This window comes from Nesoenas mayeri, assembly GCF_963082525.1.
Source record: "Nesoenas mayeri genome assembly, chromosome: 9".
NCBI classification, from domain to species: domain Eukaryota; kingdom Metazoa; phylum Chordata; class Aves; order Columbiformes; family Columbidae; genus Nesoenas; species Nesoenas mayeri.
Window position 1 is genome coordinate 25776784 of NC_137557.1, and position 20452 is coordinate 25797235.

The window sequence follows — 20452 nt, forward strand, 5'->3', positions numbered from 1 at the left end:
TCTCCTTTATATTGAACAGGAACTAACACTGTAGCTGTTTTGTTGATTGGATTTTTTTTTAAAAAAACATATTTACAAAATGAGTTCTTCACCCATTACTATAAATGGTTTTGTCTCCCAAATCTCTGCAGTTGTTGATGCAAGTAGCATAGCTGCACAAAACATTATACTTCCACTAGCTTTTCAGTATCTTCTTCTGCTTTAGCATCAAAGCACTTCACTTGATACAGGAATTAATTTTGAGACCTTCTAGATTAATACTTTTAATCCTAACATGTCCGTTCTAACATGCATAAGAAGATGCTGTAAGAGGTACATCCTGAGTTCTACAAGGCAGATGTGATGTCCGGGTACTGCAGTTCAAAGTTATTTAATGGCTGCAAATTACCAAGCACTGGAGAAACAAATAGGAGGCAAAAAATAAATTTGAAAAGGACCAAATTGGGTTGGAATTCCTGAAAGAGGACTATAAATATGATCCAAGTATTTTGCTTTCTTGAAGTGTCTCATCATGGCTTAAAAATAAAGTGAGTTTAGGAGTTTTTTTGATTCCAAAGTGTGTGGGTCCTGGCAGCTCACAGGCACTCGAAGGGAAGTGTGTGTTGTATTCATACATTTTCAACAAACTCACAGTAAAACTGTCACTGTACCGGTAGCAGATTATCTGCAGATAAGACATGTCCCGTAACTTCAGATTCCTGAGGAGTGTGGTGTCTGTCTAGAATCCGAAATGGCTGCACTTGGCCTTGAGTAAACTGAAGTGGCAGTATTGTTATGCTATATAGCATTGTACTAATCCACTTTTGAACATACAGAAGTAGCATCTTTTGGAAAAAATTGGTTGATTGGTATTTGGTAACTGGCTTTAAAAATGCATATTGCAGCTTCCAGTTGAAAAAGTCTTAAATAGTCAAGAGGCTTCTGTGGCCAGCTTACCAACAGGTCATCCTGCTGCTGTGGGACAACTGCTTCTTCACATTCTCTAAGAACTTTTGAAGGTCTTATGTCTACTACTAACATGCCTTTAATTGAAAATCTCAGAAGTGAGAGTTCAAAGGTTGCGTTCTAGGAGTTCTGTATGGTGGTCAGGCATTTGTATGTACTTGCTTGTTATGCTTATTGAACATTAATAGGAGTTTTGGTGTCAGATGATTATATTGGAGTTGAAATAGACGATTGTTGGAGGGTTGGTGAAGAAAAGGGGCAAAATGCGTTGTTGTGTCAACGCAGCTCTTTCTACTGTAGGCTCATAAACAGCCTCTTTCACCGTTGACCAATCTTGCTTGATTGAGCATGATTCTCCTAATTTGGTGTGCCGATGATGCAGCCTTCTGTGCTATTGCTTGCAACCTTTCTTTTTGTCTCTGTGGTTAAAGATCAGTACTTTCACCAGCCTCGCTGGTACGTCTGCATTTGGTGGAGATAATGGTGTATATGCTTCTGATCAGGAAAATGCCAGCTATGAATGCAAAGTAGCTGCCATAAATGAGAAACTGAGACATGGAGGTGGGGAAGAAGGAGGACGAAGAGTCAAAAATTGCTGTTAAGTAATAACTTAAGGGGTTGCCCCTCCACTGCCACCTTCCCTTCCCTGTCACCCACGCCCTCAAGTGATCCCATCTTGAAAGGATTCAAGAAGTCTGGCTGCTTTGACTTTTTAGTAACTTAAACACACATCCACTGAAACTACGTAACTTAGAATTACCCTAGTAATAGACCCACAGATTGCCTTTCAGCTTGCTTCCTGCTTCTGCTTAGGGTATTTTGTGAATAGTAAGCCTTTATGTCAAATAAACAAACAAACAAACAAAAACCCACACCAAAAAACCCTTCAGTAATAGGTGGTCATCTTTCCCTTCTGCTCTATGCAAATATTCTTAAAATTATTGCCGAAATGCAAAATTGGCAGGACTAGAGGACAAGTAGGTTGTAGCCACGCATTTGCGTCTTGCCAAAGGCTACTCTTGGAATAGAAATGTCTTTTGGAGGAGAGCAGGGGAGCTGTGAGCAGTGTAATGTAGCTTACCTGGGTGCTGATATCCAGACCCAGACCTCTCGAATCTACTACAACAGCAGTTATAATTGTCTGAATCACCAGTGCAGCAAAGTTGTTGAAGCCGAACATCAATGCGTAACGCTCCATGCTTAGGTTGACAGCAATCTGAAACCTGGAAATGAACGTATGGGTTAACTAAACTATGGAGAGCAAGGCTGTTTGCAGTTTACTTATGGGAGGAAATTTGGGAACAATTTAATTTGTACAGTGGATTCTTCAAAGGATAAAGCCTCTTCAATCTGGGCTATTAAGCTTTAACAGTTTCATTTTGGCAGAAATCCCTTGTTTTACTGGATTTGGCACTTTTGTGCATCCTACTTACCTTTTACTTATTTGAGTGGGTATTTTTTCTAAAGAAAGACCTGGATGTGTTTATTTGATTATTCAGAGAATACTTGATCATTGAGCAGCTAAATGCTGAATAAAGTAGTTTCTGACTTGGAGTAACCCATGGTAATAGGTCATGACAGCACTACATAATCTAGTTTATATAAAACTATGCTTAAAATTATATGACCTATTTAAAAATCTTATTTCTAGGGAAACTTTCAGTAAAATTTTGATAACCTGAAAATTGAATCCTTAGTGATTTAAATACATTTAATTAGAACAGTTGCGTATAATACTTACGTTGCTATTGTTATGAGGAGCATATAGCATGCTTTAAATGCAAGGTAACCAGCATAACATGCCCAGATGTTGTCAGTAAAGTGCATGAGAAGGAGAGCGCCAGCATCCATTGCGGAGAAAATTCCCAAAGCCAGTTCTCCAGAGAGATCCCAGTTTACTTTGACATATCCAACTGCCATGGATGTTGCTGAACCTAAAAAATTTAAAGTAATAGTTAAAACTACAACATTATCATCCTTCCAGAGCCATTGTGTAACTCTGTAAATGGACCATGCCAGGAGCTCTTGAGGCTGTTGCAGTCACAATGGACTTCAATAATGGTGTGGCTTGTATTTTCTGTTAGTGGTGTGGGAGTCTCCTGTTTGGTTGGGTTATTTTCTCCTTGCTTACAGAGCCTTCACAGACTGAAGTGCTCTAAGAAAAGTGCCTCATGCCTAAGGCTGGAGGCAGCAGTTCACAGTCTATTGTTGTTACTCCCTTTTTTGACAACTGAGTACGGAGAAGAACAATCCCACCAAGCATTTTCTGCCAAAATATGCATAATGGAGTTTAATTCTTTCATGTAAAGATCTTTATGAAGTGAAAATCTGTTGCAGTCCTTTGTTTACATTTTTTAATGAAAGCATCTTTCCAGTTTCTAGTGCAAAATCTTATCAACTCCATTTGTCAATGCCTTATTGACCATCACATATAGTAAAACCCCTTATTTCAGTGTAATATCCTATAACGAACTCCAGCACTGGCATTCAGGTTTTGAATGTCTCCAGGGATGGGGAGTTTAGACCTCTTGCCAACCTGTTCTAGCATTAAATCACCTGTACAATAAAAACATTCTTGTATGTTTAAATGGAACTTAGGACAAGAGTCATGGGGCACAAATTTAAACTGTCTTGAGGCACCATTGTGAAGAGTCTGGCTTAATCCTCTTCACTCCTCACTTTCAAGTATTTATGCACTTCAGTAGGTCCCAGTTTTCTCAAGATTAAACAATTACAGCTCTCTCGGCCTGTCCTATATCGCATACAGAGGCAAAATCATTGATCAGGATACAGATGCAGTCATGAAATATTTGTTCAGGAGCACACATCCCATAATATTTACTCCACTGCTGAAACAGACTAGAGCAGTGTGTCTGTTAATGTGCTCTTTTAATTCTTAAACCACCCAGCCTAAGGGGCATTTAAGGGAGGAAGAGGCAAAGTGTCATTGCACAGAGTTAAATTCATGGTTTTAAACAGAGCTGTGAACTTAAATTATGCAAATGCTTTGGCAGAATGAGGATCCCTGAAGAAGGAAAAGCTTTTATCTACATATTTTTTTAAGGTCGTTTTTAAGAAGACCCCACTGATAAAGTTGTACAGTAAAAGCGTGCTTTGCACACTGATTGGTACTATATATTGGAGGCTGTTCCTGTTGACCTATGTCCTCATAGGAGATAAAGACAAAGGCACCAAAGACATTGCTGAAGAATGCCATCAGCACAGGATGGATTAGAAATAGTTGTTGATGATTTTTTACTTACCTAAAAAGGTTGCTATTGCTTCAACAGCTCCGTTGTACACGGCAGAGCTATGAGAGGGGGCTTTGAAGTCCCACAGCACCTGGATATAATTCACGATCTCGTTAAAGCCTGCGGTAGCCAGAGCCCACCACAGGGACCAGTACAGAAGTTTCCTTGAGCTGTAGCAATCCCTCAAGTCCTTGCCCAGCTGCACCAGCACTCTGAGCACGTGGTGCTGGGGCTCGGCATGGCCAGCCTGTGGCTCAGGTGCTGGTCCCCGGCCAGCAGGTGCAGAGCCCTGGTCCTCTTGGCAGCTCAAGTCAACCGTAGCCACGACTTTATCTGGGCCTGGGAGTGTTTCTGGGACGCCTTTCCTGTGGAAGAACATACTCTTTTGAGGCATTGGGAGCAGAAAGGAGCACAGGAATGCCAGGGACACGGAAGCCAAAGTAATGGCGTTGAGGTGAAAGTAGGACACATGTGCTAAGGAAACCAGCAGCTGTCCCAGCATGGCAGCGACGGTGGCTGCAGCAAGAGTGATGCTTCTGCAATAGCTCGTCACTCTCTGGTAGTGCTCGGTGCTGACCACGCTGTAGATGTAGGCGTAGTAGGCGACCTCGGTGGCTGTCACCATCCCGTAGAAGAATTCCACCACCTGCATGGCCACCACTCCATGTGCGAAGAGGAGCAAGAGCCACGTGATGATGAAGCTGATGCCCTGGAGGAGGAGGACGGGCTTGTAGCGCACATAGTCTGTGATCAGGAAGACTGGGACAAGGAGTGCAAGGTAGGAGTATGTCCAAACCGGGAAAATCTGGTTGGTAACCTAGAAGAGAATGAAAGAGAAAATACTTAAAAAAAAACCAACCAAACAAACAAAAAAACACACAAAAATCCCCCAAAAAACACCACCACACCAAAACCAAAACAAAACCAAACATTTAAAATGTTGACTTTGAAGCTTTTTGGTGGTTTTGAAGGATCATATTTGCATCGATAGGAAACACTGAATTGTTGGAGTTGTGCAGGCTTAAGCTGCCTTAAATTACAAAACTGTAAGTGTATTCCTTAAGAAGCAAAGATAGTGATGCCTGGCTCCGCTACATAAACAGGTAGTCTGGCTTAAAACATAATTCTAGTGAAGGCCTATGAAGAAGGCAGATTTTGTTGTGTAGCTGTCTAAGGCAGCTGTAACAGTGTTTGTGTCACAGGAAAGTCGCTCTAACATCAAATCCTCTTCCCCGCAGTAGCTGAAATTGAATATCTATTTAGTTTTAACTCTTATGTGAGTCATTGTATACATTTGGTTACTTCTTTCCTTTGTTAGAATTAGAAAAAAAAATGCCTATGCCTCTTAAGATGGGGGAACTGAAACTGAACGTGGTGAATGTGTAGCTATTGTTTCTTCACCTCCTACATTTTCTTCAGATTTAATGTCTAAGAAGTGAGCCTGTTTTGAGGAGTTTTTATCCAGTAGTTGCTGAACCTCCTAGTGTGGATCTTCATGATCACTCATTCTCTGCTTATGTAATTAGACTAAAGGTACCCAGCTACAACTGGTTCCTTTCTTTACTTCTGAACTGGTACTGGAGTGAGTTGCATTGTGAACACCAGATTCACTATGTCTTTATGGGTGACTTCTTTTGTTTCTCCTAAATTTTAATTAGAATTTTGAGGCGTTTGACTGAAACTTAAGGAATGAGCTCACCAGAGGTGAGCTTGGCTGAAAGAGTCAGTATGTGTGCTGCGCTTATTGTTGAGCTAAGCATTCTTGTTGAAATCAGAATTAAGGCATCCCATCGTGCTATTTGTCTATCTCACGTGAAAGAACATTTCTCTTTGTGCTTAAAAAGGAAAGGGGTGGGGTGGAGAACGGCAACAACCCAAACCATTCATTCTGTTGTTTTCAGAAGAAACCTTGGGATCGCGCTCTGCTAGCAGATTCTGCTTTAACATTTGCTACCGCACATCAGGAATAACTGTTCTTCATATTAGCTGTCTGTGGGTGTACCAAGCTTGTGTTTTCTAATTATACCATTAGCTCCATGACTCAGCCACTTGTTAAGCATGTCCTCTTCTGTTTGGCAGCGTACTCCTGAAACAGGCAGTGCTGAGCAGAGGAGCGGAGCAAGGAAACTTGCAGTGAATGTTCTCATTAAAAAACCCACCAAAACAAACCAGCAACAACAACAAAACCCCCCAAACAACAATGAACACCCTGGAGAAAACAAAAACAGAACACCAAAAAGAAACAAAACCAAAAAGAAAGAAACAAGCAAAAAACAAAGAACCCCAACAACAAACCAACGACAGCCTTTTTTTGAATGTGAATCTGACCTCCACAGGTTAATGAATGCATAGATCAGCCCTATAATATTAACAGCTCATAAAGGGAAGTCTGCTTGGTTTTGTTATGGTTTGCAACTGTTGCATCACTGTCAGTGTCATCAGTTCCACATTAAGTATAAATAAATACTAGTGTTGCTCCCCCTCTGGGGTTCTGGGTGGACAGAGGAACTAGCTGACCTGCTTTTCCTGAAAGTTTCCAGTTCTTAAATGGCCAAAGTGGTTTCAAAGTCCTAAAAATATATGGACTTTTTATTAAAGAGTCCTTCTCTCTTCCAGAAAAACCTTAAATATGAGTCTCTAGATAAAATATACCTGTATTATTGAACACTTTATCTCTCCTTCAGTTATTGCTGCAAGACTTAATGCTTTAACATTTCAATTATTACTTAAGAGAGTAGTTACATACCTCTTCAATTGTTAAGTTTTTGTCTGGTCCAGTTAGGTAAGGAGTGAGAAAAGGTTCTGATGGCCTCATTGTGGAGAAAAATCCATTTGCGCAGATGATCAGCGTGGGATAAATCCAGCTGCGGCCGATGACTCCCTTCCACCAATCCATTGTCTACCTGAGAAAAAAGGTGGCAAAGAAATGAGCATGCCAGGCATTTTATATGCTCTTCACACCTTGTGACAATTTATTTGTAGGTTTGTTTTTTAACTAATGCTACTTCGGCTAATGTTTCTTCCTCTAAACCTGCCTGTGATGGGAGATGCAGCTTGTAAATGAACAACTTGGATCAAGGTGCATTGGTGGTGGTAAACCCCAGCCTCTGTATTGTCTGTCAAAGGTGGTTCTTAATGACATACTTTGAATTGAGCGGATGCATTGTAGCAGAAGAAGAAAGTTCCATTAGAGTCTCATTTCCAAATAAATGAGTGGGCAAACTGAGATTAAAGCTCATTCTCAGTATGCTCAAGGAGGCTTTTTGCTGTTGATTTGCAGCCAGAGAACCAAGTGGAACAGTAGAAGTGCGAGCCTTTTTGCAGACAACAAAAGCCACCAGCCGGCTCAAAACCCATTGTGAGCTCAGTTTCTTCAAAATGCTTTAATACTCACCATATTCTTTGCACTCCAGTCATTTGTGTGGTCAAAGAAAGATGCAGAAGCTATCTGCTCATGGTACCTGCTCAGGCTTAGAAAAGGGGAATCTTGACTTCACTTTGGCAAGTGATCATCAAAGGAAAAGAATGAGCCTTGTTTCTTCACTGTAGCTGTCAGTGAATAGAAGGCTAAAGAGATCAGGGGTTTTTTAAGCTGCTTTTACTTGTTTTGCATTAGAAAGTCAATTCCACTGTTCTTGGACAACAAGTGAAACAAGAATGTTCTGAAACATAAGAGAATGAAAGCAAAGCACTGACGGGTGTTTAATCAAGCTGTTACAAGCTATTTATTTGAAATGGTGGAATGCCATTTTACGGCAGGCATTTTTTCAAAAGTGCTTCTACTTGCACTGTGAGATGGTATTGAGTAAAACTTAGCGTAGATAGTATGTTGTTATGGCAGTTTTTCTGAGACCACAGAGGAATGTTACAAAAAACAGCCCTATTCTTGAAAGTTCATTTTAAATTACTGTCTCCAATTATTATCTTTATCTTACAAATAATTGTATATAAAATATAGCCTGTATTATCCTTAACTCTGTATCTGCTTTGAACTCTTTTGATATCTGTTATATTTTTAAAAATAAAAATCTATTAAAGCCTGGCCTGGTCAATAGTATTAGCATGAATCTTGCACCGCTTGCAAATGCACTGAGCAAGTGAGTGGCCAGCACACTTCCACATAACTCTGAAAACAGCGAATTACCTGTCAAGATTCTGGCTGTGGTGCATTTGCTGTGAGTTCATGTGCAGTTTCCTCCTAGGATGATTTTCTGTGCTGCTGAAGTCAGAAGCCACACTTGAGGATTGGAGGTAGCAAGAAATTTCTGTCTATTTCCTAAAAGTTCTTTCTAAGCTTGATAAAATGTTAACAAAATTTAAACAATAATAATAATATTTCATCACAGCTCTTCTTGCTCGCAGAACTTGCCCATGAAGATTGCAGGGGAAGACTTCACCTTTACAGGTTTTGCCAGCAAACTGAGTTCTAATTTTAAGGTGAAAGTTTAAGACTCGGAGTAGCTAATGATTAATAAACTGACATAGCAAGAAAGCAATCACTTGATCAGTTTTTTCTGTTAATAAATACCTTTAAAAGCTCTGGTCTCCAATTCAGAGATAAGACACAGCACGCATTTCACAGTCTGGGCTGACACTGTCCCTGCACAGCACAGGGGCCTCTGGGTTCATGGGGTCTCTTCTGACTTGTCCTGGCTTTGCTGGAGGTGTGGGGAGGTGGGATGTATGCCATGGACTCTTTGGTCCTTCCATAGAAGTAATTCTTGGACAACAATCTGTCACTTAAGGGACAAGAAGATAAGCAGCTTCTGAATTTAGCTTCTAAAACTGAAGTGCTTCAGAGAAATGCTGCTGCTTTGCTTTCCTTTGCCTTTTTGGTTTTTTTTAGGCTGGACTCCCTCCATCTTCCAGAGTTCATCAGAGGACAGAGCTCACCCTCAGGCTTGTTGGTGGCTGCGGGGTGACACTGGGAGCAGACGCTGTGGCCCTGGCAGGAGGGGCTTCGTGTGCTACCTGGAGCAGCTTTGTGAGCTGGATGGAACCTGGTCTTGCTCTGCAGGTACAGAAACTTCTTGCACTGCTTGTCGTGTGTGGTGCAACCAGGCAGGTGAGTGCTCAGAGCAGCCAGGCTTGGCTCTGCTGCCACGGTTCAGGCTCTTCCTTCACCAATGGCTTCTGGGGAAAGAAAACAACCATGGGGAAGGTGCTGCGGGGTAGGTCTGCTGGCCCGCTGACTGGCATTTCCCTGGTAACCCACACAGTGCTTGGTAAATACCTGCTTGCTTTGAGTACAAAGACAGAATTTACTTGCTGCCTTGTTTGCCAAAACTGGCCTTATCAGTTTGCTGGACTGAATAGTCTTGGAAGACTTGTGGCTCAAGCCACTAATGTTCCGAAGGCAGTTGGTGTTTTATGTAGATGGAGTTGTAGCTATGGGGAGATGTGCTTAGCTCTGGTTTTTCATACGTACGTAGAATCCTTTGGCGGGCTAGGAGAAAGATAAGCACTTAATACTAAAAGCTGCAAGGAGAGGTGGATTTGTTCAGTTTCCTTTTCCTGCAGATTTAGAGAGCCTGTGGTTCCATCTTTGCTCATAGCCTCAGCTTTGCCAAACCTCAACTGAGTCCTCTTCAAAGAGTGTGTGTGTATGTCCACAAACACATAGGTGGATGTGTGCAGTTTACTGATTTGGTTTAAATCTCTAATTGCTGGGTTAATACTGATTTGCTGCTGAAGACCCAGGGTAGGGTAAGACCTTACATTTCTCTTGCTGTTGTTTCCACCTCCAATGTGTCATGTCCTTTTTAATGCTCTAAAATGCTGCTCTCTTCTTCCCTGATTTCCCACCCTCCACCTCCTCCAAACGCTCCCCCAGCTCCCAACCTCAGAATATTTCTTTTGGAAATTTGAGAGAATAGGAATATAAATACATACATACATATATACACACACGCACATATGTGCGTGTGTGTATATATATATAAATATATAAAGTCTTATCTGTTTTCAGGAGTTAGTATTCCCTACAGCTGAAACCCAAACCCATTGTGTCTGCATGGCTCTTTTGCCTTAGCGCCAACCCATATATGCAGAAGCCAGTGAGCACTGACCAGCTCTGAACTTTTATGGTTATTACAAAAAGTCTTTCTAGCTCATTTCCTGCAGCTTACTAGTGTCATTCATTTTTTTTTTATAGCAGAAATTTCATGTTCGTGATTCTTTTTCTTTTGCCAGATGTGACAGAGAGAGAAATGTTTAACTTTCCATACCAAAGGCAATTTGAGACTGTGAATCTGGAAACACCAAGTTTTTTCATTTAAACACAAACTCCAGTTAGCTTCCAGTCCAGGACTCACATCTAGTTCTTCAATTAAATGCCTGCAAAGAAGATTCCTGCTCATGAGGAAAACACAAAATAGTCCTTGCTTTAGTGGACTTTGTCCTAGTTTCTTCAGGCAGGAATATCGTGCTCTCAGTTGTGCAGTAATAAAAGATAGTTAATGCTTAGCAGAAACTAAGTACATCTTTCACTTTTACAACTGTATTGGTTATGATTTTCTGTCTATAGCCAGTTTACAATAGAAAATGTCCGCACAATGCGCAATAGCAAACAAAAAGCCTAGAAAATAAGCTAGGTTCATTTGGTCAAGTCCCATCAGTATTTCTTGTGACTTGAAACAAATTGCTTCTTTCCTATCTGCTCTTGCCTCTGCACAGTTTGTCTAGTAGTGGTATGTGACAATTTTATGAAAAGCACGTGTGTCTGTACAAATGAGAGCTGGCATCACTACAGGAAAAATATTATTCTGTAAATGCTAAGTATTTTCTATTTTTATTAGTTAGATGTAGGTATTGGAAGCTAGAAGCAAACAGCAGTATAGAAATAACTTTAATGTATGGATATAATGTTTATAAAATTAGGCATGCAATAGGCAACCTCAGTCTTTTTTCTTCTCCTGGACCGTCCTTTGTGCTGGACTAAATTAGCCATAGCGGTTGAAGCTTCTTGATAAATTCTGAGATGCTGACCTGGCCAAATTCTTGGCCGAGATCGGTGGACCTCCTCATTTGGCAATCAAAAGCACACGTGATGCTAGGTTTTTGTTTCAGCGATAGGTCTTCTGGGATATTCAGGTTACTCTGGAATTTTGCTGTGTGCAGAATCAGCCAAATTTACCCCCAGTGCACTTCTCTGGTCTCAGTGCACACTACTCACTTTATACTTTTTTTTATTTGCCTGTTGAAACAGGAAGACACTCAGTTCTGAATTTCATTTTACTGGATGCACAAGGGGAGAGTGGGGCTCTTTAATTTTGCTTTGACTCTGCTGTTTTTCCCCGCTGGGCTGTGATTGCTGTGGACTCAGCGCAGTGGGTAGGTTGCAGCTTTCAAATGTGGGCCAAGCAACAATTGTGGCTTAGCAGCGTTTTAGTGAACCTTCTCAAACAGGTTATGCAAACCCTGTTTTTCTGCACCATTGTGTGCAAAAGGCCCGTTTCTGACATGGGCTTTTAAATTGGAAGGGAGGAGTCTGCCACTGAATCGCCTGTCCTTAGGAAAGAATATTACGATGCAAACACAATCTCTTCTTCCTTGGTTCAGAAGAAGAGATGTGCGAAGGGGATAGACCCTTCACCCACATGCATGAGCAAATGTGTGTGGCAGCAGCGTGCTAACACTGCCATACCAGAGCTGGAAAAAGCAAGGCAGGTGAGCTCCGGTCCTTGCCATTGTGCATGGCGGGATGCCAAGGTGGTTGGTTCTTGTGTATAAATTACTGCTGCTAAGCTATTTATAGGCAAGTGAATAAGAATCTAAGGCAACTTATCTTTTCTGTCTTGGCACAGGGCCACGCTGGTGATCTCTCGGCTGGCATATGTTGTAACTGAGCGCGGTAACAATTCAGCGCAGCTTCTCGAGGCTGTGTTGTACCTTCATCTTGCGCTGCTGTTTCCCGTGTGCTGCGGTTCGAGCTCTTCTCCCACGAGGGCCTGGCCACGTGAGCCCGTCCGCCTGGCTCCTACAGCCACGTCGTGTAGCCACTTACAATCTGCTCTTTGGATTCGTGTTCAGCATGGTTCCGATGATCTTTGCAAGACCTTGCTAGTTTCCTTTGGCATTTGCTTGAGACAAGCATGCATGTGCTTCGGATCAAGAAAATCCCAGCTATGACTGCAAAGTAACTGCCGTAAATTAAAAACTGGGAGGGGGAGGAAAAAAAGGCAGAATAATTAACACAAAACACTTCAGGGAAATGTTGTTCTTCTGGAATTGACAGACTATTGTTTTGATTACCTGTGTTCTGGCAGTTTCTCTACGTTCTCTACTTTATGCTTTGTAATTAAGCAAAATCTTAGTTTTTCCAGCAAACAGCAGATCTCTGAGGAATAAAGAACTGCCCTTTGCTTCCAGTCCTTATGCCTCTTAGTAAACAGCAGAGGAGGGGAAGGAACAGGAACAGGATATTTTTCTATTAGTGCAAAATGTAGAAGTAGATTAATTACCTTCATAGTAATGAATAATGTAAAAGTGAAGAGTCTTGAGCTGGCCCTTTTTTCCTCTTACTTGCACATTTCAGTGCTCTTTTTTCCTCTTACTTGCACATTTCAGTGCTATCACCACAGTAGCTTCAGTAAATTTGCTATGACTTTGCATCAATATCTCCAACAACAGTGGTAAGGCTATTTATGAAGTCCTACATACTCCTTTAAGTTTAAAGTTTTAATTTTTAGTTTTTAATTCAATATTTAATCTTCTAAAGTAACTTTTGCCTTCTCTGTGCAGAATATCTGAAGAGCGTTAGTCTTCTTCAAATCCATGGCAGTAAGAAGCTGCCTTAGTTGAGATTCCAACTGAGAAAATGCAGAAGTCGGTACATTTCAGTGGATGTGGAATTGGGCTGACTGAAGTTAGGGACACTGTTGTGAGATAGGATATCCCACCCCAAATTAAGTGCCCTAACTATGGACAGAAAACTCTATTATTCATGTTGAGATGCAGACCAGGTTTGCTTCTGAGCTGGAATTAGAAGACATATGTCTTTGTCACTTGAGCTGAAATAACTCCAGTAATCCAGGTTGTGCATCATGGTCTTGATCTCCTCTGACAACACATGATCTCATTGGTTTGGAATCTGAGAAAACCACTCTGAATTTTTGGGTAGAGAGGATGTTATTCAGTGTCCTATTAATTAGCAAAAGCTGGTCAGATAGCAGTGCTCTATTGTTTACATTCTGGTGTATCTGCCCTTAAAAAGTCAAAGACCAGCATCTGTGATCCTAGTGCTGCACTAAAAGGCAAAAGGGAAGAATGACAGCTGACACAAGGGAGGAGCAAGAGGTCTAGATTTCTGTAGAAGAGGGAATTAAATTGTCCTTTGGCATAGCAATTTCTTCCTTGTTAAACTTTTGAAGATGAATTGGTTAAACAGTAAATATGAAGCTATTGGCACTTACCTGAGTCACTATGCCCAGTCCCAGGCCTTTTGAATCCACGACGACTACTGTGAGAACGGTCTGAATTACCAGCGCAACGAAGTTGTTAAATCCAAACATCAAGGCATAGCGCTCCATGCTCAGATTGACTGCGATCTGAAACCTAATGTGACACTGGCAGGTCAGTTACTTCACACTGAGTAGAAGGTTGTTCCTCTCTGTTTAGCTGATGAAGAGAAACAGTTCATGCAGATGATATATCAAGGATGGAGTAAATGGTGTTTCATTTGTCTGTTTGCTTCCTTGTTTGCTCGAAACAATGTTCTGACTACCATTGTGTATTTCGATAGGTTTTTCACTTGCCTGTGTTGCTTTTCCAAACAATGTTATCAGGTAATCTGCTTTATCCCATTAGGAATCAGATCTCTTTAATGATCCCCTTTATTTCTTCTCCGCCTTTACAGACCATGCCAGACAGCTTAAGTCTCCATAGAAGCTTTGAAAGACATGGCCAGACCATACCATGACCTGTCTGGGACACGAGAAGGATGTGAGAAGGTCACCATGTGTGTTTTCTAACTAGCTTTTCTATGATTATGTGAACCGCTTATTGCTTTGTGGGATTGTCAGTGGAGGTAGCCTACCATTTATTTCTGTTAAGAGCTTGTGGTTTTGCCTTGCAATATCATTTTCAACAATACTATCTTTCCTTGCAATATTTACCTCCAGAGTTCCTATCTGAACAAATGTGTGTTATTCCTGCAGCACTCTTTTAATTGGTTTTTATCAGGGCTTTGATTTGTGCAAGCTTTTACTTTTTTTACTTTTTCTTTTTAATTTGTTGAGGTAGTCCAGGTGTGATCCACTATAATGTACTAACAATTCACTAACATGAAAATAGAGGATTTGCTTGACTTCATTCAAGATAAGCATAATTTTGTCACGCATTATAGTTTTACCAGATTTTTTAAATGATATCTGAATAATTTGGGGGTTTAACATAAAAATTCATTGGATATTTTTGTTAATGAAATAGTGTGGTATATCTAAAGACACTCCAATCAACATAATAACTGGAGTAACAAAAATGTTTTATGCTTACTACAGAGATTATATATTATATTTTTATTTATATTATTTTTCTGTTTCTGACAACAGAATAGCTTGGTCTCCTAAGAGAACTTTTCTGATTCTATATGTCTGATGTTCTCTTTTATTCCTTGGTAACTTCATAGTATTTTTAAGGATCATGTATATATGAAGTTATGTTGGGGAACATGCTATGCCAAATCCTTTCTTGCATACAGGCAATTCACAACTTGCTAACAAGTATATCAGCAAGCTGGTCTAGGCATAAGCGGACCTTAAAGGGTGGTTGTCTGGGCATGCCAGTCCCACCTGCTCACTTTTCATCTTCCATGCCAGGAAGAAGGAAAACAGCTCGTATGTTTTACTGTTACCACTACCTTTAGTAATAAAGATACCTTGTACCTTGTTTAATTTCTGCCTAGGCGCATGTTCAGTGGTTGTTTAGAAGAATGAAAACAACATAGCTACACATACCAGTGTCCTTGTGTTTACCTAAACAGTTACATCTAGCATTAGATCAGCTACCTCTGAGTAAAAGGAGGGATGCCCATACTTGAAGTATTGTTGATATTCTGTGCATAATAGCAGCAGTATAAGGTTCTATACTTACGTTGCTATTGTTATGAGGAGCATATAACACGCTTTGAAAATGAGATAGCTGGCATAACATGCCCAGATGTTGGTAGTAAAGTGCATGAGAAATAGAGAACCAGCATCTATTGCAGAGAAAATTCCCAAAGCCAGTTCTCCAAAAAGGTCCCAGTTAATTTTCATGTATTGTACTACAAAAGATGTTACTGAGCCTAGAAAAAGAGAAAAAAACAATAACGTAAATGTTGTATCTGTTCTATAGCCTGTATCACCATGTTTTGCCAGCCTCACATGCTGAAATGCAATGCGGCGTAATGAAGCCGAGTAGTTCTGAAACATTTGGAAAGCATTTCTAACTGCTTCTGCAGTTGTGCAGATGGCTGGTCATTTTTTGACAGCTGCATAGATCAAGTCTCTGCCATTCCTTTCTTAATGTTTTATGCCTCTTCACAGGATAAACTGTTATGTAGAAGGATTCATTATTTAGCTGTCTATAGCCAGCATGTACCTCTGGGGAGAAAATTAGGAGCATGGTTTGGAGCTCAAGAAGAACATTTCTTCCTGCTTCTACTAACTAACTAACTAACTAACTTCATAGCTAAGCTAGTAAACAGTTACCTTCTAGTTCAACAGTTCACCTCTCTGCAGCTTTTAAAAGGGCAAGCTACCTGACTCCCCATCTTAAGGGCCTCATAGAATTTTAAAACTTCTACACCTCTACGTTGAGAAATAGGCAATTATATGAGAAAGAGCAATTCATCAAGGAATAGACACTACAGGACCTACATCCTTCTAATTTATTATTCATTTGGTCTATGTAGTTGCCTACGTCAAGACAAGAGTAATTTTTAGTCTTAGAAGTATGTGTTTCTCCTTACTGTAAGGGTAACCTGAATGACCAGGTATGACGTAGACATATTTATATTCCCTGGTGGATCACACCCCAATGTCTTGTGCAAGTTCTTTACGGCAATACAATATGAACATGTGAAACACAGGGTGGTGTCCCCTGATGTTACCTTTTGATACCGTCACTTTGCTTGTGCAGTGCATACATCTGCTTCCAGTGCAACAGAGTATTGGTTAATGTCAGGACACAATGAATTCAATAAGGTCTTTTTCTGCAAATCTGCCTATCTTGGAATGACTAGAATTCTTTCTTCCCTCTTGCTGTGCAGGAGTATTTCACTAGAGCAAGATCTTAACAAGAGGGTTATGCTCTTTTTGTGTAAACATACTCATGGAAATCGTCTGCATAAGCCGATACCATTGTTATGGGAACTCTGTGATACTTGTTTGGGGAAAAAAACAACAACCCAGCAACCTCGTCAAAAGAAACACAGGTGCCTCTGAATGGATTTAGCAGTCAGATGCAAAGTCCATGTGACCTGTACACTCTCTGCTTACTAGGAGGATATTGGGTGTCCCCATCCTAAACAAAAAAAGCACAGCATGCATTTGAGCTGTTTTGTACACCAAATAACTAGATTTTGAATGCACAATACATACACTGGCTTCCTGGATCACCTGCAATGGAATGGCACTTTAAAAACATTCTGAAATAAAACTTCAGAAGCTGCCTTTCTGATTGATGCTTGGACACCAACTTACTCAGAAAAGTTGCTATTGCTTCAACAGCTCCGTTGTACACGGCAGAGCTGTGAGAGGGGGCTTTGAAGTCCCAGAGCACCTGGATGTAATTCACAACCTGGTTAAAGCCTGCGGTAGCCAGAGCCCACCACAGGGACCAGTACAGAAGTTTCCTTGAGCTGTAGCAATCCCTCAAGTCCTTGCCCAGCTGCACCAGCACTCTGAGCACGTGGTGCTGGGGCTCGGCATGGCCAGCCTGTGGCTCAGGTGCTGGTCCCCTGCCAGCAGGTGCAGAGCCCTGGTCCCCTTGGCAGCTCAAGTCAACCGTAGCCACGACTTTATCTGGGCCTGGGAGCGTTTCTGGGACGCCTTTCCTGTGGAAGAACATACTCTTTTGAGGCATTGGGAGCAGAAAGGAGCACAGGAATGCCAGGGACACGGAAGCCAAAGTAATGGCGTTGAGGTGAAAGTAGGACACATGTGCTAAGGAAACCAGCAGCTGTCCCAGCACGGCAGCGACGGTGGCTGCAGCAAGAGTGATGCTTCTGCAATAGCTCGTCACTCTCTGGTAGTGCTCGGTGCTGACGACGCTGTAGATGTAGGCGTAGTAGGCGACCTCGGTGGCTGTCACCATCCCGTAGAAGAATTCCACCACCTGCATGGCCACCACTCCATGTGCGAAGAGGAGCAAGAGCCACGTGATGATGAAGCTGATGCCCTGGAGGAGGAGGACGGGCTTGTAGCGCACATAGTCTGTGATCAGGAAGACGGGGACAAGGAGTGCAAGGTAGGAGTATGTCCAAACCGGGAAAATCTGGTTGGTAACCTAGAAGAGAATGAAAGAGAAAATACTTAAAAACCAACCAACCAAACAAACAAAAAAACACACAAAAATCCCCCAAAAAACACCACCACACCAAAACCAAAGCAAAACCAAACATTTAAAATGTTGACTTTGAAGCTTTTTGGTGGTTTTGAAGGATCATATTTGCATCGATAGGAAACACTGAATTGTTGGAGTTGTGCAGACTTAAGCTGCCTTAAATTACAAAACTGTAAGTGTATTCCTTAAGAACCAAAGATAGTGATGCCTGGCTCCGCTACATAAACAGGTAGTCTGGCTTAAAACATAATTCTAGTGAAGGCCTATGAAGAAGGCAGATTTTGTTGTGTAGCTGTCTAAGGCAGCTGTAACAGTGTTTGTGTCACAGGAAAGTCGCTCTAACATCAAATCCTCTTCCCCGCAGTAGCTGAAATTGAATATCTATTTAGTTTTAACTCTTATGTGAGTCATTGTATACATTTGGTTACTTCTCTCCTTTGTTAGAATTAGAAAAAAAAATGCCTATGCCTCTTAAGATGGGGGAACTGAAACTGAACGTGGTGAATGTGTAGCTATTGTTTCTTCACCTCCTACATTTTCTTCAGATTTAATGTCTAAGAAGTGAGCCTGTTTTGAGGAGTTTTTATCCAGTAGTTGCTGAACCTCCTAGTGTGGATCTTCATGATCACTCATTCTCTGCTTATGTAATTAGACTAAAGGTACCCAGCTACAACTGGTTCCTTTCTTTACTTCTGAACTGGTACTGGAGTGAGTTGCATTGTGAACACCAGATTCACTATGTCTTTATGGGTGACTTCTTTTGTTTCTCCTAAATTTTAATTAGAATTTTGAGGCGTTTGACTGAAACTTAAGGAATGAGCTCACCAGAGGTGAGCTTGGCTGAAAGAGTCAGTATGTGTGCTGCGCTTATTGTTGAGTTAAGCATTCTTGTTGAAATCAGAATTAAGGCATCCCATCGTGCTATTTGTCTATCTCACGTGAAAGAACATTTCTCTTTGTGCTTAAAAAGGAAAGGGGTGGGGTGGAGAACGGCAACAACCCAAACCATTCATTCTGTTGTTTTCAGAAGAAACCTTGGGATCGCGCTCTGCTAGCAGATTCTGCTTTAACATTTGCTACTGCACATCAGGAATAACTGTTCTTCATATTAGCTGTCTGTGGGTGTACCAAGCTTGTGTTTTCTAATTATACCATTAGCTCCATGACTCAGCCACTTGTTAAGCATGTCCTCTTCTGTTTGGCAGCGTACTCCTGAAACAGGCAGTGCTGAGCAGAGGAGCGGAGCAAGGAAACTTGCAGTGAATGTTCTCATTAAAAAACCCACCAAAACAAACCAGCAACAACAACAAAACCCCCCAAACAACAATGAACACCCTGGAGAAAACAAAAACAGAACACCAAAAAGAAACAAAACCAAAAAGAAAGAAACAAGCAAAAAACAAAGAACCCCAACAACAAACCAACGACAGCCTTTTTTTGAATGTGAATCTGACCTCCACAGGTTAATGAATGCATAGATCAGCCCTATAATATTAACAGCTCATAAAGGGAAGTCTGCTTGGTTTTGTTATGGTTTGCAACTGTTGCATCACTGTCAGTGTCATCAGTTCCACATTAAGTATAAATAAATACTAGTGTTGCTCCCCCTCTGGGGTTCTGGGTGGACAGAGGAACTAGCTGACCTGCTTTTCCTGAAAGTTTCCAGTTCTTAAATGGCCAAAGTGGTTTCAAAGTCCTACAAATATATGGACTTTTTATTAAAGAGTCCTTCTCTCTTCCAGAAAAACCTTAAATATGAGTCTCTAGATAAAATATACCTGTATTATTGAACACTTTATCTCTCCTTCAGTTATTGCTGCAAGACTTAATGCTTTAACATTTCAATTATTACTTAAGAGAGTAGTTACATACCTCTTCAATTGTTAAGTTTTTGTCTGGTCCAGTTAGGTAAGGAGTGAGAAAAGGTTCTGATGGCCTCATTGTGGAGAAAAATCCATTTGCGCAGATGATCAGCGTGGGATAAATCCAGCTGCGGCCGATGACTCCCTTCCACCAATCCATTGTCTACCTGAGAAAAAAGGTGGCAAAGAAATGAGCATGCCAGGCATTTTATATGCTCTTCACACCTTGTGACAATTTATTTGTAGGTTTGTTTTTTAACTAATGCTACTTCGGCTAATGTTTCTTCCTCTAAACCTGCCTGTGATGGGAGATGCAGCTTGTAAATGAACAACTTGGATCAAGGTGCATTGGTGGTGGTAAACCCCAGCCTCTGTATCGTCTGTCAAAGGTGGTTCTTAATGACATGCTTTGAATTGAGCGGATGCATTGTAGCAGAAGAAGAAAGTTCCATTAGAGTCTCATTTCCAAATAAATGAGTGGGCAAACTGAGATTAAAGCTCGTTCTCAGTACGCTCAAGGAGGCTTTTTGCTGTTGATTTGCAGCCAGAGAACCAAGTGGAACAGTAGAAGTGCGAGCCTTTTTGCAGACAACAAAAGCCACCAGCCGGCTCAAAACCCATTGTGAGCTCAGTTTCTTCAAAATGCTTTAATACTCACCATATTCTTTGCACTCCAGTCATTTGTGTGGTCAAAGAAAGATGCAGAAGCTATCTGCTCATGGTACCTGCTCAGGCTTAGAAAAGGGGAATCTCGACTTCACTTTGGCAAGTGATCATCAAAGGAAAAGAATGAGCCTTGTTTCTTCACTGTAGCTGTCAGTGAATAGAAGGCTAAAGAGATCAGGGGTT

The 20452-nt window shown here is 41.2% G+C and overlaps 2 protein-coding genes across 2 annotated transcripts; both read right to left on the minus strand.

Moving 5' to 3' along the window:
• Positions 1–1370: 1370 nt before the first annotated feature.
• Positions 1371–7092, minus strand: LOC308043839 (thiamine transporter 2-like; the record flags this gene model as incomplete). The annotated part of the gene is made up of 5 exons (XM_080350155.1): positions 1371–1493; positions 2027–2168; positions 2687–2879; positions 4209–5013; positions 6943–7092. The coding sequence occupies 5 exons, from the start codon at positions 7090–7092 to the stop codon at positions 1371–1373; spliced, it is 1413 nt and encodes a 470-aa protein (XP_080206281.1).
• A 5082-nt stretch (positions 7093–12174) lies between these two features.
• Positions 12175–19763, minus strand: LOC308043806 (thiamine transporter 2-like; the record flags this gene model as incomplete). Its single annotated transcript, XM_080350117.1, has 5 exons — positions 12175–12354; positions 13610–13751; positions 15288–15480; positions 16880–17684; positions 19614–19763. 5 exons carry the CDS (start codon positions 19761–19763, stop codon positions 12175–12177), a joined length of 1470 nt encoding a protein of 489 aa, XP_080206243.1.
• Positions 19764–20452: the final 689 nt, after the last annotated feature.